Source organism: Podarcis raffonei, chromosome 14 (genome assembly GCF_027172205.1).
Source record: "Podarcis raffonei isolate rPodRaf1 chromosome 14, rPodRaf1.pri, whole genome shotgun sequence".
Classification (NCBI taxonomy): domain Eukaryota; kingdom Metazoa; phylum Chordata; class Lepidosauria; order Squamata; family Lacertidae; genus Podarcis; species Podarcis raffonei.
In genome coordinates, this window is record NC_070615.1 from 14,758,089 (window position 1) to 14,784,497 (window position 26,409).

The window sequence follows — 26,409 nt, forward strand, 5'->3', positions numbered from 1 at the left end:
CTGGTCAATCATCAATGACAATGGGTAGATCAGGTAGATCACTGCCATTTTTTTAAAATACTGGGAGTAGATCGAAGTCTCTTGGGCGTTGGACGGGCCTGATATATGGCTTACTGTTGTTGCGGATATTTCTTCTGAAACAGCTAAAAGTCTAAATCTTGCTCTCAGGTTACTAACTACTTGGGTATTGAGTGGATGCGGAGACACCTTGCTCCGGAATACAGAGTGCACACCATCTCTTTCAAAGACCCCAATCCCATGCACATTGATGCCACCTTCAACATCATCGGACCAGGCCTTGTGCTTTCCAACCCAGACCGTCCGTGCAATGAGGTAAGGGCTCTTCAGACAAACTGGGGGCAAAAATATAAGAGCAGCCCTGTAGGATCTGGCCAAAGACCCATCTATTATTGCTATTATTATTATTTATTGAATTTTTATACTGCCCTATACCCAGGGGTCTCAGGGCGGTTCAACAGAACAAAATCAAAATATAAAACCACAAAATAGATAATCAAAATAAAAACAGCAACCCAATAACGCCCCCCTGCCCATTTTAAAAGGGCATAGGATGTCAATCAAATCAACCAAAGTCCTGGTTAAAAAGGAACGTTTTTGCCTGGTGCCTAAAGGTGTCTAATGAAGGCGTCAGGCGAATTTCCTTGGGAGAGCATTCCACAGACGGGGAGCCACTGTGGAGAAGGCCCTGTTCTTGTGTTGCCACCCTCTGGACCTCTTAAGGAGGAGGCACATGAAGGAGGGCCCCAGAAGACCCTTTAGTAGCCTAATATACTGGGGGGGGGCATTCCTGTATTTTGATAGATCATTTCATTTCATGTCTAACAGTTTTAGATACTTTACAAAATTAGTTACTTTCTTAAATATTTGTAATTAGCATTAAAAATAGGATGAAGAAAAATATGTTCAGAACAGCAAGATCTTGAAGTGCATATTGTTCCAATGTATGCATTGACAAAACAATTTTGCACTAATTTTGTGCTGTGCACAAGCTTTTCTGAAAGATAAATACACCACAAGGATCTGTTTAATTAAAACAAAAGACTAATTCAGATGCCTTTATAAAGACACAAAATAGCCTCTAACAATGTGGATTCAAGACGTATAAGAAGATCTCAAAGTCCAGGTAGGTTCATATGGAAAGAGGCGGTCCTTGAGGTATTGCGGTCCTGAGCCGTTTAAGGCTTTATAGTTCAAAACCAGCACTTTGAATTGGGCCCGGAAACTAATTGGTAGCCAGTGCAGTCAGACCAGGATCAGTGTCATATGCTCAAACCGTCTTGCTGCAGTGAGCAACCTGCCTGCTGAATTCTGCACTAGCTGAAGTTTCCGAACCGTCTTCAGAGGCAGCCCTACGTATATTGCGCTGCAGTAACCTAGTCCAGTTTCCTGTTCTCACAGGGGTCAACCCATGGGAAAGCAGGACCCCCAAGCACAAGAGTGCCCTCCCCCTCTGCAGCTTCCACCAACTGGTATTCAGAAGCATCACAGCCTCTGACCATGGAGGCAGAACATAGCCTTTGTGGGTAGTAGCCCCTGATAGCTTTCTCCTCCATGAATTTGTCCAACCCACTTTTAAAGCCATCCAAATTGGTAGCCATCACTGTTTCCTGAGGGAGCAATTTCTGGTGTACTTCTAGGCCTCCTCCCTGCAGCGCTAGCTGATTATGTGCAGGGAGTTTGATGCGGGAGAATATTCAAACATCCTGTTCACACACCCCCATTCTTAAAGTGGTAGAGTCCTGCCAGGAGAACGGAAGAGCCCTGTTGAATCAGACACAATGGCCAGTCTAGGCCCACAGGTGCTTTCGGGAAGCTTGCAAGCCGAGACTTTTCTGAACCCTTTGAACAAGTCGCTAGGTGTCTCGTCAGCAATTGTTAACTAAGCCAAACATTATTTAAGCCCTTGTTTTTGCAGCTGACCTTGGGCAATTGCGTGCAAAGGTTGTGGTTCCTTTTTGCAGCTCTTAAATTTGTGTGGACTCTTCCTTGGACTCTTGATCTGTTTTTGCTCCAGCTAACAAAAGGACTGTACAGTGGTACCTCGGGTTACAGACGCTTCAGGTTACATACGCTTCAGGTTACAGACTCCGCTAACCCAGAAACAGTACCTCGAGTTAAGAACTTTGCTTCAGGATGAGAACAGAAATCGCACAGCGGCGGCGCGGTGGCAGTGGGAGGCCCCATTAGCTAAAGTGGTGCTTCAGGTTAAGAACAGTTTCAGGTTAAGAACGGACCTCTGGAACGAATTCAGATCTTAACCCGAGGTACCACTGTAGTGAGGGAAGCAGGTGGCACTGTGGGTTAAACCACAGAGCCTAGGACTTGCCAACCAGAAGGTCAGCGGTTTGAATCCTCGCGATGGAGTGAATTCCCGTTGCTCGGTCCCTGCTCCTGCCAACCTAGCAGTTCGAAAGCACATCAAAGTGCAAGTAGATAAATAGGTACCAGTCTGGCGGAAAGGTAAACGGCGTTTCCATGCGCTGCGAGATGAGCGCCGCTACCCCAGAGTCGGTCACTACTGGACCTAATGGTCAGGGGTCCCTTTACCTTTACCACTCCAGTAGATTGCTTCATTTAGCAGAACTATTGCTCCGTTTGTTACCCTGCAGCTTCCTTGGGCAGAAAGATGCATGTAGCCAGTGCCAGATTTACGTATAAGCTAAACAAGCTATAGCTTAGGGCCCCACTCTCTTGAGGCCCCCCCCCAATAAAGGAAAATAAAACTGGATATACATTTCCAAAATAAAAGATAAAAAACAAATAAAATAAAACCTACATACAGCAACAGTGTTTTGTGTTGTGTAGGCTCCTATGATGTAAGTAATGGGCCCCGGCTGCTAGCCTGCTCCCTAAAATATCACTGGTTTGCTATTATTATTTCATGTTATAGCAAGTTTCTAGAGACTAGATTATGAGTCTTTGTAAATTGTGTTTCTAAAGGAAATTCTGTTATTGCCAAATGCCAGTGTGTTTGCATTATTAAGTTTGTTATGAATAAAAAATCATTTTAATTTAGAGCTTAACAATTATTTCACTATTAATATACTTCTTAATTGTATTTCACTATCAATATACTTCTTCTTAATTGTATTTCGGTTCAACAATTGCTTTGATAAAATACATATTTTGTTATATGCAAATGGCTTTAGATACCTATTAGGTCCATAAATTACCATGTAGCATATATTCAACTCAAAAAACAGTACAGTGGTACCTTGGGTTAAGTACTTAATTCGTTCCGGAGGTCTGTTCTTAACCTGAAACTGTTCTTAACCTGAATCACCACTTTAGCTAATGGGGCCTCCTGCTGCTGCCATGCCGCCGGAGCACAATTTCTGTTCTTATCCTGAAGCAAAGTTCTTAACCTGAAGCACTATTTCTGGGTTAGCGGAGTGTGTAACCTGAAGTGTATGTAACCCGAGGAACCACTGTAACAATTTGTTGTTGACAAAGGACAGCTGGACATATAAAGGGCCCCATTCCCTTCAGTAGCTTAGGGCCTCATCAAACCTAAATCTGGCCCTGCATGTAGCATATGGGGAATACGTTTATCTACATGAGAGGAATGGCCTACAAAAGCTGGCGTGAGTGCTAGAGGGGAAGAAATTAGTGTGTGCTCCCTTTTAAAATATCTTGTCCACTGGGGGTGCTAGAATCATCTGACGGGCCTCTGTGGGAAGGAGAATAGTGGACAAGATGGACATTGGGTCTGATTCAGGATAGCTCTTGATCTTCCTTTGCAGTGGGTGGCCAAAGGAGGATGTGGAGTGTTTTCTAGGGTGCTATCTGCAGTATAATTTAAAACAGTACAATACCGCTTTATACAGTCATGGCTTCTGTGGCAACCTTCCTTAGTAAAGATGGGAGTAAGGTAACATGACCGGATTTTGGGGTGGTTTTAAAATTTAGACTCTCCCTGTCTAAATTTTTAGAGGTCTGCATGTCTAGGCCTGCACTGATTGTGTGTCAGTTGAGAAGTACAAAGTACAATGTCATTGCATGTGAAATATAATATATTGAAACTGGATCCCATCGGACTGCAAACATTTTAAGAATATTTGAGCAATTGGAAAATATTAGACACCAGTGTCAGCACAATACATTTAGCTGCAGACTGAGATTGCATTCACATGGCAATCTATTCCATTTTCATAAAATGTTTCCCTAACTGATAATTTCCACATTATTTTTCAGCTTTCACACAATTTAAAAGCCACCTCTGGAGCTATTGTGCTATATAGTAGCACTCGCTTCCATATTATTTGCAAATGGATTCTTTTCTGGAAGCAAATAGCATGGACTTGACTGCTAAACTTGAACTATATTTCACTATAGTTACAGAAGAGGCTTTTATGATGTGTGAAAGCTCAGATATAATGTGGAACTTAGGGGAAAGATTGAAAATGGAATGAAGTGCCATGAAAAAAAGGATGCTTGATGTCTTTCTTTGATGTGCAAGTAGAGAGTCCTCTTGTGATGAAAACTCAGCAATGCAACTTCTGCAAACTATACTACATTTTCTTATAAAGACTTTGGGACCAAACTAGATTTGATGCAGAATGCATATTTTCATTTTAGCATGCATGCATTTTAACATGCAAATGCCAAGAGTAGCAATGGCGATCATAATAAGGATTGTAGGAGGCAAGGTCACGGGTTTGATCCCTGTATGGGTGCACATTCCTGAATTGTAACGGGTTGGACTACTAGATTATCAATGGAGTCCCTTCCAACTCTATTATTCTTAACCCTTTCCTCTCCTTCTGTGATCCCGCAAGACTCTTTCTGTGGGTGCTTGTTTGCATTGGGAATAAATTCCACAATGGTTTAAAAAAAATCTCCCAATGTGAATCTCTATCTCTTTCAGATCGATCTCTTCAAGAACGCAGGCTGGACGGTGGTTCACCCTCCATTGCCCCTGATCCCTGACGGTATGTTTAGCTTATTCCAATTTTGAAGACGAGTTTTGCAAAGCAGAAGTCCCAGACTTCACCCACCCAATGGGAGTGCTAAATATTATTTCCTGTTTATATTTGCATCCAGACCACCCGCTGTGGATGTCCTCTAAATGGCTCTCTATGAACGTCCTGATGCTGGATGAAAAACGTGTGATGGTCGATGCCAACGAAACTCCAATCCACAAGCTGTTTGAAAGTCTCGGTGGGTCAAAATGTTTAGGGATGTGTATAGTTGCCAGGAGAGGTTATATTTATTAGATATTATCCTTCCTTCCTTCCTCACGCTTGTGAATTCAGCAGAATGCATCCCTTTGCAGCTTAAAAGGGAAGCTTAGATAGGTTAGTTTTAGCCTTTTAATTTAAGTAATCCAGGATGCTTTAAGGAGGACTGGATTCTCCTGGTATTTTCTATGTTCTCCCCCCTGAAAACAATAATCACTTATTGTTGTTTTTTTAAAAAAGTAAAACAGTCTTGTGAAAAGTAAAAAATGACATTTACTCATTCAGTATTCCCCATTGAAGAACAGCAGAGTTAACAGCAGCTTTGTTCAGGCAGGCTTAAAATGGTAATCCAGTTACAATCCAGTTTAGTCTAGTTCAAAATGGAGTTGGTGTGGCTCAGACTCAGCATATGTTATACATTGCTGGGATGAGGCGAAAGAGCAAAGAGAATGTGCCCAGCCCAGGTGAGGAGATTATATGTGGCTACACTTTCCCACTGTCAGGGCACATTGGGAGTGGCTCTCAAGAGTTCTGTCTAGCAAACTTACAGGAAAACTCTATGAGCTTCAGCTCCTATCATGTGCCTGTCTAGCAAACATGCACTGTTGGTTTGATTGCATTGTAAATATCCCACGCAATGTAGTGTGTAAAGGTAAAGGTAAACGGACCCCTGACCATTAGGTCCAGTTGTGACCGACTCTGGGGTTGCGGCGCTCATCTCACTTTATTGGCCGAGGGAGCCGGCATACAGCTTCTGGGTCATGTGGCCAGCATGACTAAGACGCTTCTGGCGAACCAGAGCAGTGCACGGAAATGCCATTTACCTTCCTGCCAGAGCGGTACCTATTTATCTACTTGCACTTTGACGTGCTTTCGAACTGCTAGGTAGGCAGGAGCAGGAACCGAGCTATAGGAGCTCACCCCGTCGTGGGGATTCGAACCACCAACCTTCTGATAAGCAAGCCCTAGGCTCTGTGGTTTAACCCACAGCACCACCCGCGTCCCTAATGTAGTGTGTAAGTGAAGCTTAAAGGAGCAGCTAATTGGCAGGGCTGCAGTGGCATGACGGAGAAGGTGACGGATATGGCTCTGCCCCAGGGCCTATCTAGGCCAGAAGCAGGAAAACCTGTGACCCCTCTATGCAGGTCCTACCATCCTTGATCATGCTGGTTGGAGCTTATGTGAGTTGAAGTCCAACCGTCAGGCCACAAATTTTCCCATCCCTACTCCCTGGCAACTCTTAAGGCAGGTTTGGGGGACTTTTGACTCTCCAGATGTTGCTGAACTTCAAAACCCATCATCCCTGGGCCATGCCAGCTGGGGAAGATGCAGAGAACCAGATTTAAGCCTGGAAAAATAAGAAATTTGAGAGAACTGAAATCAACAGAGCCATTTGGGGGTAGCTTGGCCAAAATGGCCTCGCAGGAGGATCCCCACTGTTGGGAGAGGGTTTCAAACCCAAATCTCCTTGAAATATGCCCCAAACACTCTATGACACCGCGCTGTGTTGTAAAGATTAAAAAAAAGGTAAAGGACCCCTGGACGGTTAAGTCCAGTCAAAGGTGACTCTGGGGTTGCGGCGCTCATCTTGCTTTCAGGCTGAGGGAGCCGGTGTTTGTCCACAGACAGCTTTCCGGGTCATGCCTTCCCCTAATGTAATGTCTACTTTTGACAATGATGAGTTAATTCCTCGCTCTGGGCATTCATAACCTGACAGCACTGTGACACACATTATTTTTTTAATGAAATTTCTACCCCACCTTTCCTCCCAATCTCATTTTGCTGCATTCACTGGGGGATATCCAACACTGGTCATAATAATTAGTTCATAAACTATTGAATTCAGTGGGTCTAGGTAAAAAAGGTAAAGGACCCCTGGACTGTTACGTCCATTCAAAGGCGACTATGGGGTTGCGACTCTCATCTCGCTTGGCGAGGGAGCCGGCGTTTGTCCACAGACAGCTTTCCAGGTCATGTGGCCAGCAGTACTAAACCACTGCTGGCACAACAGGACACCGTGACAGAAGCCAGAGCGCACAGAAGGGCTATTTACCTTCCTGCAGGAGTGGTATCTATTTATCTACTTACACTGGCATGCTTTTGAACTGCTAGGTTGGCAGGAGCTGGGACAGAGCAATGGGAGCTCATCCCATCACAGGGATTCGAACTGCCAACCTTCCGGTTGGCAAGCCCAAGAGGCTCAGTGGTTTAGAGCACAGCACCACCCGCGTCCACTGACTGTGTTGTAAATGAAGGAGGAGCTGGCCATGGTACCAGACATGCTTGCACAGGCCCTCATAACCCTGTGTGTAAATCTGAGTCAACCTTCACCAAAGGGTCTTTCTTCGCTTTCTTTTCCCCTGCAGGCATTTCGACAGTCAAAGTGAACATCCGCCATGCCAATTCCTTGGGAGGAGGCTTCCACTGCTGGACCTGCGACATCCGCCGTCGTGGTACCCTGAAGTCTTACTTTGATTAGGCAGGGTGCAGCTTTGTGAAGCTGCACGCGGTTAAGGTTGCATGAGCTAGGCGTAGGCAAATGAAGAAGAGGAGATCGGTTTCATCTTTCTGCTTAAAAAGGGTGCGAGTGCATGGACTGCAATACTTGGGACAGTGCCCACCTCCCCACCCACCCCAAAGGAGGTAACAGGAACATTGCGCCCTAAGAGCCTATTCACACATTACACAGAGGCAAGCCCAAGATGTGCCTGTATCTTCCGTGTTTTGGGGTTGTTGTTTTTTTTTTTTTGCATTCATGCATATATTTGTTCAGAAGTAAGCTCCACAGTACTGGACGTGACTCATTTCCAGATGCACAGGATTGCAGCCTTAAATCACTAAATCCACTTATCTTTTTTTAAAAATTCCCTTTTTAGAAGACTCCTACATTTTCAAAGGGCTCCTGCTCCTCTTGGTTAGATCTAGACTGTTAGTTGCTGTTGGGTCCCAACTGAAATCAGTAGAACACTGTTGGTTAGAGCATGGCGCTGATATTGCCAAGGTTGCAGTTTCAGTCCCTCGGGGCCCCTTCCATTTCTACATTTCTATGGAAGTGACCTGTTGCCGACCTTTGCATTCATTTCCATAGGACCTCAGTGCCTCTGGCTTACTCTGAATCTACAAAGCACTGCTGAAACTTTTGTTACGTGAATATAATACTGGTAACGACACACACGGCGTAACAGGCTGTATGTAACTGTGTAACTTCTGTTTCAAAAAACAATTCAACAGATCATATCACAGTATGTAATTCCATAGACCATTTATCATATGAGCGGAACATATTCTGAGAGATTAAAGTCCAGCGGATTGATCAGGAGATACAGTCTATTCAGTTCTTATGTTAGCAACATAAGATCTTGATTAATCCGCTGGACTTTAATCTCTCAGAACATGTTCCGCTCATATGATAAGTTGGTCTATGGAATTACATACTGTGATATGATCTGTTGAATTGTTTTTTGAAACAGAAGTTACACAGTTACATACAGCCTGTTACATTGTGTGTGTCATTACTCTGAATCTAACCTTTCCTGTATAGGTTCTGTAGCCTTTAAAACAACTTGGGTGCGCCCTCAAACGCTGTAATGTGTGAAATGGCCCTTAGCTCGTCTAGGCCAAAGTTGCAACTCCTCATCAGCAGTACAGGTCTTCTGGCTGGCTTTTTGAAAGACTTCCACCTCCCCGTGAAGTCCCTTCTTACCTTCACTTCCAGGAGCCACAAACTTCAACAGTACTTTTCAGCCTCATAGAGGTCAACTGGTTGAACTACATCTACCTCTTTTCAAAAAGGCAGCTAGAAAGGTTAGACCTGATTTTTAACAGAAATCTTTCCAGTATCTTTTCTAGTTTGAGTGTGTTTGTGGATACACATCACACTTCATAAAATTTAAGGCAAAATATTTAAATACACAGATCTTATATGGACCTTGGTTTTTACTGATTTTGTATAAACTATTTAGGTTAGTTTGACTTGTGTTGTTGTTGTTTCGAAAAGGTTAAGCCCCACACCGATGCGGCTGTAACTGAATTTATTAAGCATGTAGGAATCATATGCTGTCCTCTGTGGACCCTCTTGACACCCATTCATTGGAGTAGGGGAGCTATGTGCTTGCAATCCATCACACAAAGGCTAGGGATCCTCATGAATTGAATTTGGTCTGCATTTTAAAGCAAACAAGCCTGATTTGGGGGTTCCTGGTTTGCTACACAGATTGGCCCAGTGCTATCCTATTTTCCTCCCTTCTCTGTTCTTTGCGATACACTTCTGGAAGCAGTGGCCCGCTTCACACATACACCAAACTATGACATGCATGTCTCCTGATGTATGCTGCCAGAACTGTGCCTAACTCACTCTCCCTTTCCTGCTCTGACAGGAAGCAAACCATTGTGCCTACGGCTTATGGTTCGGTGCAAAATTGATCCTCGAAGTCTGTTTCTTTCCAAACAAACCACAAGAGGGAGAACTTTTTCCCAGCAGCATGTACCAGCACTGTTGCTTGTTCACAGCACGCCATAGCTTGAGTTTCTTTGATGGGTGAACGCAAAACCAAGTGCGTACCCTGTCATGAAATGCACACCAAAAGTATATGCAGGAAACTGTGCGACACAAAGTTATGAATGTATATTTGCAAAATTTGCCAGACCAGAAAAAGATTGATCTCTCCATCCTTAAAGTTGGCACAACCTTTGCCCTTTGAAATGGGAGATTCCTAAAGGTCCACCTTAGGAGGCCAGGCCTTCATATATAACTCTCAACCTCATGCTTTCCCTGAATGCATGCTCCCTAGATGACTCAGTTGTTAGAGCATGGTGCTGATAACGCCAAGGTTGCAGGTCCGATCCCCTTATGGGTCAGCTGCATATTCCTGCATTGCAGGGGGTTGGACTAGATGATCCTCAAGGTCCCTTCAACCTCTACAATTCTGTGATTCTACTTAATATAATACAGAATTTTGCACGATGCAGAGAAAATGGGTAGATAATTTTCCCCCTCAGCTAGAACTTGGGGACTTTAAATGAAGCTGAATGTTGGAAGATTCAAGGCAGACAAAATAAAAGCTAATAATAATAATAATAATAATAATAATAATAATAATAATTTATTATTTATACCCCGCCCATCTGGCTGGGTTTCCCCAGCCACTCTGGGTGGCTTCCAGCAGAATATTAATATACAATGATTAATCAAATATTAAAAGAATCCCTAAACAGGGCTGCTTCAGATGTCTTCTAAAAGTCAGATAGTTGTTTATTTCTTTGACATCTGATGGGAGCGCATTCCACAGGGCAGTGATGGCTACCAATGTGGATGGCTTTAAAAGAATAGACAAACGAATAAACATAAAAGAATAAACAAGTAAGGCTGTGCTTTACTTCTGCTGCTTCCGAATGCCAGCTGCTGGAAACCACTGAGAGCCAGTGTGGTGTAGTGGTTAAGAGCGGTAGTCTCGTAATCTGGGGAACCGGGTTCGCGTCTCCGCTCCTCCACATGCAGCTGCTGGGTGACCTTGGGCCAGTCACACTTCTCTGAAGTCTCTCAGCCCCACTCACCTCACAGAGTGTTTGTTGTGGGGGAGGAAGGGAAAGGAGAATGTTAGCCGCTTTGAGACTCCTTCGGGTAGTGATAAAGCGGGATATCAAATCCAAACTCCTCCTCCTCCTCCTCCTCTTCTTCTTCTTCTTCACTGGAAGGGAGAAGGCTCTTGAGTTGAGGTCCTGCTTACAGGTTCCACTTGGGTCTCTCGTTGTCCACTGTTCTCATGAGGTGGTGGTAATGGCAGGAAATTCACGCACATAGCCCCTTACTCCAGTGGATGGGTCTGCAGGTGGGTCAGGAGATAAGGCATGCTCACCTTCCTACACAATCACATCCGCATAGTGCTTTCTAAAGCTCTAGACTTTGTTTCTAGTGCCCTGGTTTAGGAAGTAGTTCTTATTTCAATGTATCTTCTCTCGATGAACATCACTTCTGGTTTGTTTGTTTTTAAAGTTCCCATGTGTGCCAACACATTTGATTTCGTGAGCTTGTTTAGATAAACGAAAGGCTTTTTATTGTTGTTATTATTGTTAATAATCCTTAGCAGAAATGCCAAATCGTGGGGATTTTAAGGATACCCACCAGTGCTGTAAATTAAGTTTTCAATACTGATTTCCTCAATATGTATTTTTATGCCGATAAAACATGTTTGCATTTGTGAACTTTTGGTGTTTTTCGTTTTGAGGGTTGATTTTCTGCCTTGGACAAGAATGGCTACACCCCGACCCCCACTCACCCCAGAAAACCCAAATCCTCTCTCTCGTGTGTGTGTGTGTGTGTTTCTGTCATCAGACATCCACACCAAACATTTAAGACACATTCAAAACACATTTAAAACACATTACTTCACCCCCAAAATATTGGGAATGATAGCATAAGGGTGTTGGGAAGTGTAGTTCTGTGACAGAGAAATGATAGTTCCCAGAGTTCTAGGATGTGGGGAGACATGTGCATTGATGTGCTTTAAATACATCTGCTCTCTGTCTGCCTCCCACAACCCACAAAACCCATTTTCAATAGGTTATTGTATTTTAGTGTTATGTTGGAAGCCGCCCAGAGTGGCTGGGGAAACCCAGCCAGATGGGCAGGGTATAAATAATAAATTATTATTACAGTGGTACCTCGGGTTACATACGCTTCAAGTTACATACACTTCGGGTTACAGACTCCGCTAACCCAGAAATAGTACCTTGGGTTAAGAACTTTGCTTCAGGATGAGAACAGAAATCGCACGGCAGCGGTGCAGCAGCAGCAGGAGGCCCCATTAGCTAAAGTGGTGCTTCAGATTAAGAACAGTTTCAGGTTAAGAACAGACCTCTGGAACGAATTAAGTGTGTAACCAGAAGTACCACTGTATTATTATTATTATATTTACTGTTCAGTCAGCTGCAGATACATTAATTGATTTCATAAAATTTATACATTGCTTGGTGGTAAAAACACCTCAAGGCAGTTTACGAATACAGTGGTACCTCGGGTTAAGTACGTAATTCGTTCCGGAGGTCCGTTCTTAACCTGAAACTGTTCTTAACCTGAAGCACCACTTTAGCTAATGGGGCCTCCTCCTGCTGCTGTGCCGCCGGAGCACAATTTCTGTTCTCATCCTGAAGCAAAGTTCTTAACCCAAGGTACTATTTCTGGGTTAGCGGAGTCTGTAACCTGAAGCGTCTGTAACCTGAAGCGTATGTAACCCGAGGTACCACTGTAAAAGATAAAACAAATAATTTTTTTCAACCATACTTAACAACATACAGAAGTCAAAATACTAAAACAGATTAGAATTACCTTAACTTTCTATGCACCTGGGCAGGCTTCTCTAAACTGGGATGTTTTTAGCAGGTGCTGAGAATTGTACAGTGAAAGCGCCTGCTTGCTCTCAAGAGGCAGGGAGTTCCAAAGTCCAGGTGTTGCCACACTAAATAATCAAATTCTTACAAATGTGGAATAGGTATGAGGTAGCACCTGTAGTCAAGAGGACCCATGCAGTCTCCACACCCAGCAGTCCCTTTCTCCATGCAGAGCCCAGTCTACATTCGGTCATTTCTCCTTGTGACAAGCAACCCTGAGCTAACCAGGTGTCCTCAGGGCACAGTCATTTGCATGAAAGAAGGATGTTCCTGATCAATTTCATGACCAATCAGGTGCTTGCTGAGAAGTTCCAACTTTGCCCTGCCTTGGTGCCTTCCAGATGTTTCTGGTGTTCTAAGAAAAATTGCTCCCTTTCCCTTATGGGTTATTCCAGAGCCTATATAGAGTCCTTAAGTGGGTTCCCTATCGGTAGGAGAAATAATAGTGGCCAACCAGAGTATATGGGACATAGGTATATACCAGAGTATATAGGACAGAGTAAGGGACACGGGTGGTGCTGTGGGTTAAACAACAGAGCCTAGGGCTTGCTGATCAGAAGGTCGGCGGTTCGAATGCCCGCGACAGGGTGAGCCCCCGTTGCTCGGTCCCTGCTCCTGCCAACTTAGCAGTTTGAAAGCACATCAAAGTGCAAGTAGATAAATAGGTACTGCTCCAGCGGGAAGGTAAACGGCATTTCCATGCGCTGCTCTGGTTCGCCAGAAGCGGCTTAGTCATGCTGGCCACATGACCCAGAAGCTGTACACCGGCTCCCTCAGCCAATAAAGCGAGATGAGTGCCGCAACCCCAGAGTCGGCCACGATTGGACCTAATGTTCAGGGGTCCCTTTACCCTTTACCTTTAGAGTACATTGAGAAGCAAAGCAGCTGGTAAGCCTGATCTCTATTAACTGTTGCAACAGGGTCCCCACTCGCCACACACAGGAGGGAGGCATAGCTGTCAACTTTCCCCTTTTCTTGCGAGGAATCCTATTCGGAATAAGGGAATTTCCCTTTAGAAAAGGGAAACATTGACAGCTGGGGAGGCGAGGAGGATCCTGAACAATGGTGCACAAGCCCTTATATAGACTTTTGAAATTGCCCCCCTGTAGCACAAGACCCCCTCTCTGAAAAAAAATCATACATACATCATAGAAGGAGGTGGTCTACAGCAGAAATCCTGCCTGTCAGGATACCTGATAATGGTCACTGATTGCTTTACCTGGCCAATCTTTTGTGATGGTTAATACTTTAGTTCCTAAATCCAGGTCACAGGCTCACCCTATTCATACAAAAATATGCCCTTAAGACTGGATTTGCAAGCAAAAAGACAGTGGGAAGGCTTTCCCCATTTGCCTCCCTTATTGCAGAGGAATATTTGAGGTTACTGGGAGAGTCGAAATGGCTTCAGGATTGCTCTCCCATACTATTTCAGACAAATGGTTCATATATTTAGATATGCATGCATTTGTGAATATTTATTCTATATTTGAGACATTAAAATTCTTATAAACATTGGACTACACCTCCCACCATTGCTGACCATTGGCCACACTGGCTGGGGCTGATGGGAATTGTAGTTCAACAACCTTGGGCAGGAGTAACCCGGTTTCTGCCTTTGGCAGGTGTCCTTGCGCTGAAATTTATTTCCAACCAGAACTAGCAATGAGGAAGAAACTACTAAACGACGATTGGATGTGACCTTTTTTTATTACTGTGCTAAGCTTTTTGTTTGGAAAACAAAGGGAAATAAATTACAAGGAAGAAGAAATGATCAAACCATTCATAGCAGCTTCATTTACACAAGAGCATTTCCAGATTGCCAATTATTCTTTATTTTTTGCTAGATTTAGTCACATACCAGCAAATCCAGGTTGCACAATTATGGTTGATTGCAAGGCTGATTGCACCACACAAACCCTTCTCCAAAACAACAAACCTTCTGCGTTAAGGAAAGGGATGGGAAATTGAGGGGAAACATTTCCTTGAATCCAGTGTCATCTAGGTAAAGGTAAAGGGACCCCTGACCATTAGGTCCAGTCATGACTGACTCTGGGGTTGCGGCGCTCATCTCGCTTTATTGGCCGAGGGAGCCGGCGTACAGCTTCTGGGTCATGTGGCCAGCATGACTAAGCCACTTCTGGCAAACCAAAGCAGCGCGTGGAAATGCCGTTTACCTTCCCGCCGGAGCAATGCCTATTTATCTACTTGCACTTTGACGTGCTTTTGAACTGCTAGGTTGGCGGGAGCAGGGACCGAGCAACGGGAGCTCGCCCCGTCACGGGGATTCGAACCGCCAACCTTCTGATTGGCAAGTCCTAGGCTCTGTGGTTTAACCCACAGCGCCACCCACGTCCCATCATCTAAGCTCCCCACAAACAAATGAGATGGAATGCTCACTTGTTAGTCAACATTATGTAGCCTTCCTGCAAAAAAGCAGGATGAATACTCAATAAAAAAACCTCACCATGTGACGTTAACATATGAGAGTCCTGGAGGTGAAATAGTTAAACAGGTTACCCAATCAGAACCTGGGGGGTGGAGTCAGAGGGACTATAAAACTAGCTCTGGGAGGGGCAAAGGGTGGAATTTGTTGGGAGTTGGGTGGAGTGGGAGTGAATTGGGATAGAGTCTGGGGGTAGGTTGAATTACTGTAGGGAAAAAGCTGAGTCAGGAACAGTTAGGAGCTAGGAAGACAGGTAAATATCTGAGAGGTGGTTTAGTGAGTGAGAGCAGGTAGCGGAAGTTATAGGTCTGGATAGGCACCCTATGGTTGTAATTGTCCGATAGTAAAGGTAACGGGTAAAGGGACCCCTGACCATTAGGTCCAGTCGTGGACGACTCTTGGGTTGTGGCTCTCATCTCACTTTATTGGCCGAGGGAGCCGGTGTACAACTTCCGGATCATGTGGCCAGCATGACTAAGCCGCTTCCGGCGAACCAGAGCAGCGCATGGAAACACCGTTTACGTTCCCGCCAAAGCGGTACCTATTTATCTACTTGCACTTGACGTGCTTTTGAACTGCTAGGTTGGCAGGAGCAGGGACCGAGCAACAGGAGCTCACCCCGTCGCGGGAATTCAAACCACCAACCTTCTGATCAGCAAGTCCTAGGCTCTGTGGTTTAACCCACAGCGCCACCCGCATCCCTAATTGACCGATACCATTTATTAAACCACACGCTTGTTAAGCTGCAATAAATAAACAGAAGTTTATGTTCCAATTTAACCCTGACTGGACTCAGTATTGTACCAGGTAGGGCCTGGGTGGTGGCAGGGAGAAATAAAGGGGTGGCACAGGGATCAATAGACGGTGAAACGTCCGGGGACCCTGTGTGATCGCCACACACCGCACTAGAAGAAAGCAAGGAAGAAGGCAATATATTGTCTTGCTGAGGACTGCCTGCTTGAAAGCTTAGGATTCTTGCTGAGGGATATCTGCTTAAAAATAGTAATCTGGTCTTTACACATTCATTTCATTTATATTCCTCAGGTCCAGAGATGCACAGACACTCTAATCTGAGGCCAAATGATAGTTGTATTTTCCAAGCATTTCCTTTTAATACAGTGGTACCTCTGCTTAAGTACTTAATTCGTTCTGGAGGTCTGTTCTTAACCTGAAACTGTTCTTAACCTGAAGCACCACTTTAGCTAATGGAGCCTCCTGCTGCTGCCACACCGCTGGAGCACGATTTCTGTTCTCATACTGAAGCAAAGTTCTTAACCTGAAGCACTATTTCTGGGTTAGCGGAGTCTGTAACCTGAAGCGTCTGTAACCTGAGGTACCACTGTACGTGCAAAAGCTCAGAGACTTCTGCAAGTGCTTGAAATGAATGCTTGCAAAAAGAAAGAAAGAAAGCATTATTTCCTGTCTTGTTTTTGAAGAGCTGCTTGTGGGAAAACAGGCATGAGGGATGCTCCCACCACAGCTTCTCAAGTCTAGCCGTTATCTGCATCTGCTTCTAGAATGCTTCACATTGTTGTCGAATGGCTTGAAAAGAAAGAGGCAGTAAAAAATTGGGATGCTGCAACGCTAGAGGGCGCTGTGAAAGCAGCTAATTGTCTAGGAATCCGCTTGAGAAAGTAGTTTTATTGGTTAGATTTTATTTCTTAGCTGACTTTTGCGATTATAACAGCCTGAAGTAAACCTGCGCACCTTTACCTAGAAGTAAGTCCAAAAGAGTAGTGTAAACCTTACTCCCAAGTAAGTATCTTGTAGGATTGCAACCCTCACAGAGTTCCATAGGTGCCAACTCCCCAGGGTCCTGGGTGCTCAAGCACCCACAAAATTCCCCATGAAGGGGCCAGGCACCCAAAAATTTCAGTGCCACGGCCGTGCACGCTGTGTGGCACCCATGACCCCAGGCACCCGCAGTCGCAGGGCCAAGCTGGTACTCCCGCTGAGTCTAGTCCAAATGCCGTTGTTTGTTGAATTCACTATAGCAGGAGTTAGGCATTACAGTGGTACCTCGGGTTACATACGCTTCAGGTTACAGACTCCGCTAACCCAGAAATAGTGCTTCAGGTTAAGAACTTTGCTTCAGGATGAGAACAGAAATCGCACAGCGGCCACACAGCAGCAGCAGCAGGAGGCCCTATTAGCTAAAGTGGTGCTTCAGGTTAAGAACAGTTTCAGATTAAGAACAGACCTCCGGAACGAATTAAGTACTTAACCCGAGGTACCACTGTAGTTTAATGTTGCTAAACTATAACTCCCATCAGCCCTAGCAAGTGTGCCTAAAGGCCAGGGACCATGGAAGCTGGGACTTAAGTAACCATGCATAAAATTAAGACTTCTAGAGCTCATTTTAAGGCACTATCAACTAAGCAATAAAAACCATCCAATTAAAGAAATGAAATAGTTCCATCGGAAAAGAGATTGTCTGTTAAACCACTTTCAGACCCTCCAAGTGTCCCTATTTTCCAGGGACAGCCCCAAATTTACAGAAGCCATCCCAGTTTCTGATTTGATCTCGTTTTTCCTTAGGATGTCCCTATTTCCATCAGAGAAATGTTGGAGGGTATGGAGTTATGAGACCCCTGAGCCAATGAGATGAGCAACCTAGACAACCTTTAGAAGACATGAATGGTTTTTTAAAAAAATGTTTAATGTTTAATTATGTTTTTATATATGTTGGAAGCTGCCCAGAGTGGCTGGGGCAACCCAATCAGAGGGGCGGGGTACAAATAATAAAATGATGGTGATTATTATTATGGAATAGGATGCCCCTATTTTCATCGGAGGAATGTCGGAGGGTATGCACTTTGCAAACTGCAGCTGTGGGAGGCAATAGGAAGGTCTCCTAGCAATTCTTTGCCCCTGTAACAAACTACAGCTCCCATAATTCTTTGAGGGAAGCCATGACAGTTTAAAGTGGTATCCTACTGCTTCAGAGGTCTGGTGTGAATGTGCCTCAGGCAGCTTCCTATGTTCCACAGACACACACACACACACACCATCTTTCCCCACACTACCCCTGATGCATACCTTGAGGCTTATCTGGAGGAAAATATTCAGATCTTGCTTCTCTGTTTGCTGACAGCATTAGCATTGTAGATTAACCTGTTCTTGTAATTCTGTTGACCAGCTCCTGGGAACCCTGAGCTCCTTACTGATAACAGAAAGTAAACCTTCTATGTAAAGGTCCTATATAAATTTCCTGCAGGGAGACAGAGGAATACAAACTTTTGTATACGCATATACCCAAAGTTCCTGGGAAATGGGGACAATTGGAGAGTCTGCATGGTGGTGGAAGGGGTTTCCCCCCCATTCGCATTAATGTCCCTCTAAAAAGGGACGCTGGTGGCGCTGTGGGTTAAACCACAGAGCCTAGGACTTGCCGATCAGAAGGTTGGCGGTTCGAATCCCCACGACGGGGTGAGCTCCCATTGCTCAGTCCCTGCTCCTGCCAACCTAGCAGTTTGAAAGCACATCAAAGTGCAAGTAGATAAATAGGGACCGCTCTGGCGGGAAGGTAAACAGCGTTTCCGTGTGCTTCTCTGGTTCACCAGAAGTGGCTTAGTCATGCTGGCCACATGACCCGGAAGCTGTCTGCGGACAAACGCCAGCTCCCTCGGCCTATAGAGCGAGATGAGCGTGCAACCCCAGAGTCGTGGCCGACTCTGTGGTTGCGACGCTCATCTTGCTTTATTGGCCAAGGGAGCCGGCGTACAGCTTCCGGGTCATGTGGCCAGCAGGACTAAGCCACTTCTGGCGAACGTTTCAGTGTAAATTCCTGCTAATATACCATTTTTTATTTCCTGTAACGTGCATTTCTGCAAAGCATTTCCCCATAACACAATGCATTTTTGGTATGTTGTTTTTACTAATATATACAATTACACACACTCTTTACCATAGTAGATGCATTTTTAAGCGGGGAGGGGGTGGCTAAAAAAAATTGAAAAGTTGGAAGTAAATGGGGAGAAAGAGAACATGGAGCACAAGTATTTTAAACAGATGAAAAATAGGCCTTAAAGATATGCAGGATTGCAGCCTGAAATCAGTAAGGGATGTTCGCGAGAGAGTTTTGCTTCGCACGCCAATCCTGCAGCCCCATCACGGCTGGATTCATTTTCTTTCACTGAGGGGAAAGATGGCAAATTGATACATAAAGCGAGCCGCAAGAGCTGCCGCTGACCTTGACAAAGAACCAAAATAAACCGGTTATCAACAACACAAAGCAATTTGAAATTTCGGGTTGGCCGGCTGCCTCCTTCCTTCCCAGAATGAATGAACTCAGTAGGGAATTTGCAAGTGAGTTAAAAAAGCAGATCGCTAGCTCTTTATAAGGAGTGGAAGAAAACAGTCTTCATCTATGGGCAGGTTGGGCTAAGATCAGTATGTGCTGAAAAGAAAATAGAAATCGCTATGCTTGGGGGAGCTGGCAGGACGGGGACATCGAAGGACCCCTCCCACTAAGGCCAGACCACAGGACTCCGCTCAGCAGTTTTTTCTCCTGCTGAGCACCAAGGCAGGGTTCTGTTATTCCAGTTGCCCCCACCCTGTTCATCAGGCTGCATAGGAATGGGTGGCTCTGTCTGTTCTGATATCTCCTTTTTCTCCACTCTTACTTTCCGCTCATCACTTTTCCATATCACGTGGGGGAGGGGGGGGGTTCAATTTTTAAGAATTAAAAAAAAATTGCTCCTGAAAAACACATTGGCATTTATGCAGAAATACACGCACGCTTCTCCTAAATAGACACGTTTTCTGTGCAATTCTGCCAAATTTTTGCATGCATTTTTTCCTAAGGAGATGCATGTTTATTTTATTTAGTTTTATTTACATATTAGTTTTCTATTCCCGCTTTCCTCTAAGGAGCTTAAGGCTGTTGGGATACTGCCAGGGAGACAAAGTCCATCAAGGCCCCATGCCGTCTCCGGACGTCCATCGATCTCCCGTAGACACGCAGTATCAGCAATTAGCGACATGAGCTCCAGAAATAGCTTCCCACATTCTGGAACTGGTGCACGCTCTTATCAGCAGATATTGCACAGCGAAGATGCACCCAGGAGAGCATTTTTCATAAGTTTATTCTGCGTTAGTCAGAACAGAGGAAAACATGACTGCCTGCGCTTCAGTCTCTCTCAGACTCAGACAGAGAAAACGAAAGCAATAGAAAACATAAACATCCTGTGAACAGGAAATACGCAGGCTGTGACACAAACATCCTGCTCCCTTTTAAGGTGGAACGGAAATATCCTAACAAAGGTGGCACTCATAGCTCTCCTCCCCATTTTATCCTCACAACAGCCCTGCAAGGCGGGTTTGGCTAAGAGTGAGTGAGGGGCACCAGGTGAGCTTCATGTGGCTTAGGGGGGATTTGAACTCTGGTCTCCCAGGTCCTAGGGACATGGGTGGCACTGTGGGTTAAACCACAGAGCCTTGGGCTTGCCGATCAGAAGGTTGGCGGTTCGAATCCCCGCAAAGGGGTGAGCTCCCATTGCTCTGTCCCAGCTCCTGCCAACCTAGCAGTTCAAAAGCACACCAGTGCAAGTAGATAAATAGGTACCGCTGTGACGGGAAGATAAATGTTATTTCCATGTGCTGCTCTGGTTTGCCAGAAGCAGCTTAGTCATGCTGGCCACATGACCCGGAAGCTGTACGCCGGCTCCCTTGGCCAGTAAAGCGAGATGAGCGCCGCAATCCCAGAGTCGTCCGCGACTGGACCTAACGGTCAGAGGTCCCTTTACCTTTACCTCCCAGGTCCTAGTCCAACACTCTAACTAATACATTCTTTTCATTAACACATGTATTTTTAGGCTACATTTCCCCCAATAAATCCATCATCGTTGTTGTTGTTAGTATTATTATTATTATTATTATTATTATTATTATTATTATTATTACTACTATGTCTACATAATACTTCTCCAGATGTTGGGGGTCTACTGCTGCCTTCTCCCATGACTGTTGGCTATAATGGGCAGCACAAGTCCAAAAAGCATCTACATGCTGAGAGCCAGTGTGGTGTAGTGGTTAAGAGCGGTAGACTCGTAATCTGGTGAACCGGGTTCGCTTCCCTGCTCCTCCACATGCAGCTGCTGGGTGACCGTGGGCCAGTCACACTTCTCTGAAGTCTCTCAGCCCCACTCACCTCACAGAGTGTTTGTTGGGGGGGAGGAAGGGAAAGGAGAATGTTAGCCGCTTTGAGACTCCTTCGGGTAGTGATAAAGCGGATATCAAATCCAAACTCTTCTTCTTGTTCTATATCTATTTTTATTTTATGGCATTGATATCCCACCTATTTCTCAAAGGAGCTCAAGGTGCCGCACATGGTTCTGTCCCACCCCCATTTAATCCCCACAACAACCCTGTGAGGTAGGTCAGGCTGAGAGACAGTGAACGGCCCAAGGTCACCCAGTGAGCTTCATGGCTAAGTAGAGATTTGAACCCAGATCTCCAAGGTCTTAGTCTGACTCTCTAACCACTTCTTTCTTCTTCTTCTTTGGCGATCACTCGCAGCCGAGTAAGATTGTCTTCCATAAACACGGCTTTAACAATGAGTCCGTAAGTGACTGTGGAGGCCAATTCTGGACCCACACATCTTTCCACAGTGAGGACATTAGTTCCCAGGCGGAAGCTGATCATGGTGTGGATTTGCCAAGCGTGTCTTCCTCTTAGCACGTTTCTCCCTTGCATTCTGAGTACGAGTGTCTGGGACATTTGCAGGGAAACCAAAATGCTTGCTTACAAAGCTATTGTACTGCCAACCTTACTGTATGCTTGTGAAACATGGACCACTTACAAACGCCATCTCCAGCTTCTCGACAAATTCCATCAACGGTGTCTCCGGAAAATCTTACACATCACTTGGGAAGACAAGCTAACTAATATCAGTGTACTGGATGGAGCAAAGATCACCAGTGTTGAAGCAATGATTCTTCAACGTCAACTTCGTTGGACTAGTCATGTTGTACGGATGCCTGATTATCATCTTCCAAAGCAACTACAGTGGTACCTCTGGTTATGTACTTAATTCATTCCGGAGGTCCGTTCTTAACCTGAAACTGTTCTTAACCTGAAGCACCACTTTAGCTAATGGGGCCTCCTGCTGCTGCTGCGCCGCCACTGCACAATTTCTGTTCTCATCCTGAAGCAAAGTTCTTAACCTGAAGCACTATTTCTGGGTTAGCGGAGTCTGTAACCTGAAGCGTATATAACCTGAAGCGTATGTAATCCGAGGTACCACTGTACTCTATTCCAAACTTAAAAATGGAAAGCGTAATGCTGGTGGTCAACAAAAGACGTTTAAAGACTGTCTCAAGGCAAATCTTTAAAAAATGTAGTATAAACACAGACAACTGGGAAACACTGGCCTGCGAGCGCTCCAGTTGGAGAACAGTCTTCTAACCACTACACCACACTGGCTCAACATGTGGAGAGTGACACATGGCCTACCCCTGCTGTCCTCCAACCACCTGAGTATTCACTCTGCAGCCCAATAACGTCCAGCAGCCAGCGGCTTTCAGGTTGGAAGGATTATGGCTCGATAAACCTTCACACCCTCGGAAAGCACCCTCCAAATGTTTAGACGTCACTTCTCAAAATGCAGGAGTCCTGTTCCCCCTTTGTACCTGGCCCTTCTAAGCGGCAGCCCGCATCTCTTCGCAACCTCTTTCTTTCAGAGCGGTTATCAGTTTTATTTCTCCAGAGGGGGAGGGTTGTTTGGGCTGACGTGGAATGGACCCGGTAACACGTTGTACCATTCTCCCTCCCTGCCTCCCTGCTTGCAAGCTTGGTATTCCGAGTACCTTATCTGAGCCGAAAGAAAGTCCAAGGCGGGAGAGAGGCAGGGCAAGAGGGGAACTGGAGGGACAGGGCTGGCCTCCTCTTTCGGATCTGCTTAACAAGCAAAAGAAGCAGAGAACTGGGCAGACTCATTCCAATCCATTTCCCTTTTGATTAGAGGCTGTCAGTCCGTCAGTCAGTCCATCAGTCTGTCAGTCACACAGTACAGTGTGTGATGGCCTGGGATTTGGACTCAGATGCTGAACCTGAGGGATCCCAGCCTGCACAGGATTCCCCCACCAGCTGAGCCGGGGCTGGGGCATGAGCCTGAAGGGTCCTCACCTGTGCTGGGTCCTCAGGTGCAGGCATCAGCTGAGTCTGCTCTGGCTCCGGAGGTGATGGAGGACCCATTGCCTGCAGGGCAGGTGCTCCACTCTCAGCCCCGTCAGAGGAAGCTGAGGTTGCCTCTGGGTCCGGTAACCCTCCAGCCCCTCCTGAGCTGCAGAGGCTCAGAGCAGAGAGGTGGAGGGAACTAAGTTCCCGCAGGAGGAGCGCTCGCCTCCAGGCCAGGAAATGCGAGTCACCATAAGATTGGGGCCGCCCTATGCCACAGGGCAGATAAAAGTCAGCCAGCCCCAGTCCCAAGTTGCGGGAGCAACATTGTTGGTTGCTAGTTCCTGCCTGAACCCTGTCCTGCTTTTCTGCCAGAGCTCCTGACCCGCCCTGGCTCCCTGCTTGCCTGCCTGTTCCTGACTTCACCCGACTCCCTGCCCTGCACCCAGCTTCAGCTACTATGGACTGCCTCCACATTGCACCTTTGACCATGGACCGGACTTGGACCTCACCTCTCGGGAGCAACACACAGTGATACCTCAGGTTAAGAACTTAATTCGTTCTGGAGGTCCGTTCTTAACCTGAAACTGTTCTTAACCTGAGGCACCACTTTAGCTAATGGTGCCTCCCTCTGCCGCCGCGCCGCCACTGCACAATTTCTGTTCTCTTCCTGAAGCAAAGTTCTTAACCTGAGGTACTATTTCTGGGTTAGCAGAGTCTGTAACCTGAAGCGTCTGTAACCCGAGGTACCACTGTACAGGGAAGTCATCTAATTGGCTTGACAGACTCCCCGTCTGAGGTTTCGAAACAGGTTGCGATGGTGGGAGTAGAGTCTAGCCCAAGCAATTTCTGATCTTGCTCCACTGCCTCTCGCGAGCCAGAAAAAAAGAGGACAGGATAAAAGGAATGAAATGCTTCATGTTCAGCCAGCTAGCTATCAAAGACAATGTAGGGAAGTCAGAGTGAATGAAGACAGGGCAGGGTTAGCAGAGGTGGTTCCAAAAAGCCGGCCCTACCATTGGGTGGAAGGAAGTAGTCACCTCAGGCAAATGGGCCTTGAACTTTGAGGTCTTTTGGCCACCCGGATAGAAAAAAGCAAGGGCCCCTACCAGAGAAGAATGGCAAATGAAACTATTGGACTATGCCGAAATGGCAAAACTGACCGGAAAGCTCAAGAACCAGGAAGACCAAAACTTTAATAAGGAATGGGGAAAATTTACAATTTTCCTCAAAGACCACTGTAAGCAGTTGAAAACGTTAGCTTGATTGCAATTACACTTGTAATGTAACGAGAACTATGGAAACAATGGAGTTATAAAAAAACACACTTGGATTATTATTATTTTTAAGATGCAGTAGAAATGGTTTAATAACAGAACCCACAGAGGGGAAGGTGGGAAGTCCAAAGTTACAATATTCTCCCAAATGAGGGTAAAAAGGTAAAGGGGCCCCTGACCATTAGGTCCAGTCGTGACCGACTCTGGGGTTGCGGCGCTCATCTTGCTTTATTGGCCGAGGGAGCCGGTGTACAGCTTCCGGGTCATGTGGCCAGCATGACTAAGCCGCTTCTGGAGAACCAGAGCAGTGCACGGAAACGCCGTTTACCTTCTCGCCAGAGCGGTACCTATTTAGCTACTTGCACTTTGATGTGCTTTCGAACTACTAGGTTGGCAGGAGCAGGGACCGAGCAACGGGAGCTCACCCTGTCACGGGGATTCGAACTGCCGACCTTCTGATCGGCAAGTCCTAGGCTCTGTGGTTTAACCCACAGCGCCACCCGCGTCCCTAGACCCATTGAAAATAATGAACCTGAGTTGGTTACCGGTAACTTCAATGAGTCCACTCTGAGTTCCAGCATGGGCTACACCCCCATATCTTTCCCCTTTCTTTCCCCGCTTCCGCTGGGCCTCAGAAGAGCAGAGAGTTAATCCGAAAGATTCCTTTCTCCCTATGAAACGTTGCTTCATTAAAGTGATTTGAAATGCATGCTTCACAGACCTGATTGACCTTTCCAGCTATTTGATCATTTTATTAATCCTAAAAGCTTGAAAGGATCAGTCCAGGGGAAACGGATCTCGAAATCAAAGACCGTTACCAAAAGAAGGGGCCTGACCTTTTTCCGGGGTGGGCAGGAGAGTTTTGCAACCAAGAAAAATGCCACCTCTTTGGGGGACATCGTTCATCTGCAGCCGCCTGAAGAGCTCAGAGGAAGGCATGACGTTGGCCCCCGAAATAGCCTGAGGCAGGAGTTCACTCAGGCAATAATATAATATTCTGTCTTTCCTGGTTGCAAGCGTCCCTCTGCCCCAGCCATAATAAAAGAGCTGCAACTGAAATACGATGAGTACTAAGCCTCACAGCAGAAATTAGTGGGCCGTGAAGAAGATAAAATTAAAGAATTCAATTAACAGAGCCAAATCTGGATAACTGCGGACTCATACGCAGGGGTGCCAACTTGAATAAAATATTAGGGGGGCCCAGGTATGCCCTGCACCACAAAACTGAGCACATACACCATTTGAATGGCAATGCCCATTAGCTTTGTGGGTAGGGGGCTGGCCCCCTCAAATATTTTATGGGAGGGAGGGCACTCAGTCCCTAGGACTTGGCTCCCATGCTCTCATGTTTTTGAAGGGAGAGCAGCCATGGCTTGTTTGTCCCAGAGTTATCTTTGTGGTAGGGATGAGGAACCTGTGGCCTTTTAGATGTTATTGGCTGGGGCTGATTGGATGTCAGAGACTAGTATGACTCTGAAGAGGGAGGAATGCAGTCACAGACAGAGCAGCCTTTAACAGAGGAAGAAGGGGAAGATTTGCCCCCTCCTTCCTTCAGTGTTCCCAGAAGCAGAGAGACCAGCAGATTCAGAGGCCGTACAGTCGGGGAAAGAGTTGGACAGTTTTGAGATAGTAGCTAGGCAACCAGGAGGGAGAGATAGTTATATTAGCCCTGTCCCTTTCTCTCTCAGTAAAGGTTGTCCACTGAGGCAACTACGACTGGGGTTTGAACCCTAACTGAAATGGATCTAGATATTCAGTATCCTCCAAGAAGCTTGAGGCTGAATTACTCTCTCAAACCACTACAGTACTCTTATTTATCAAAAGAGAGGCTTTTTTCCAGGGGTGGAAACAGCATCACTTCTTGAGTGTTCAGACCCCTGGGATCTCACTTGTGGGGTGCCTTAGGGTGGGGTGCCTTCCCTTGTTTTTTAACATCTATATGAAGCCGCTGGGAGAGATAAGAGGTTTGGGCTGGGTGTTCATC

The 26,409-nt window shown here is 45.8% G+C and overlaps 1 protein-coding gene across 1 annotated transcript in view; it reads left to right on the plus strand.

Moving 5' to 3' along the window:
• GATM (glycine amidinotransferase) overlaps positions 1-7,921 on the plus strand; it is a 30,750-nt gene extending 22,829 nt beyond the window's left edge. Inside the window, exons 6-9 of the mRNA XM_053365134.1 lie at positions 169-333; positions 4,889-4,952; positions 5,065-5,181; positions 7,568-7,921. Of these exons, the coding sequence (XP_053221109.1) occupies positions 169-333; positions 4,889-4,952; positions 5,065-5,181; positions 7,568-7,680 (459 nt within the window). The 3' untranslated portion in view covers positions 7,681-7,921. The remainder of the gene's footprint in view (positions 1-168; positions 334-4,888; positions 4,953-5,064; positions 5,182-7,567) is intronic.
• Positions 7,922-26,409: the final 18,488 nt, after the last annotated feature.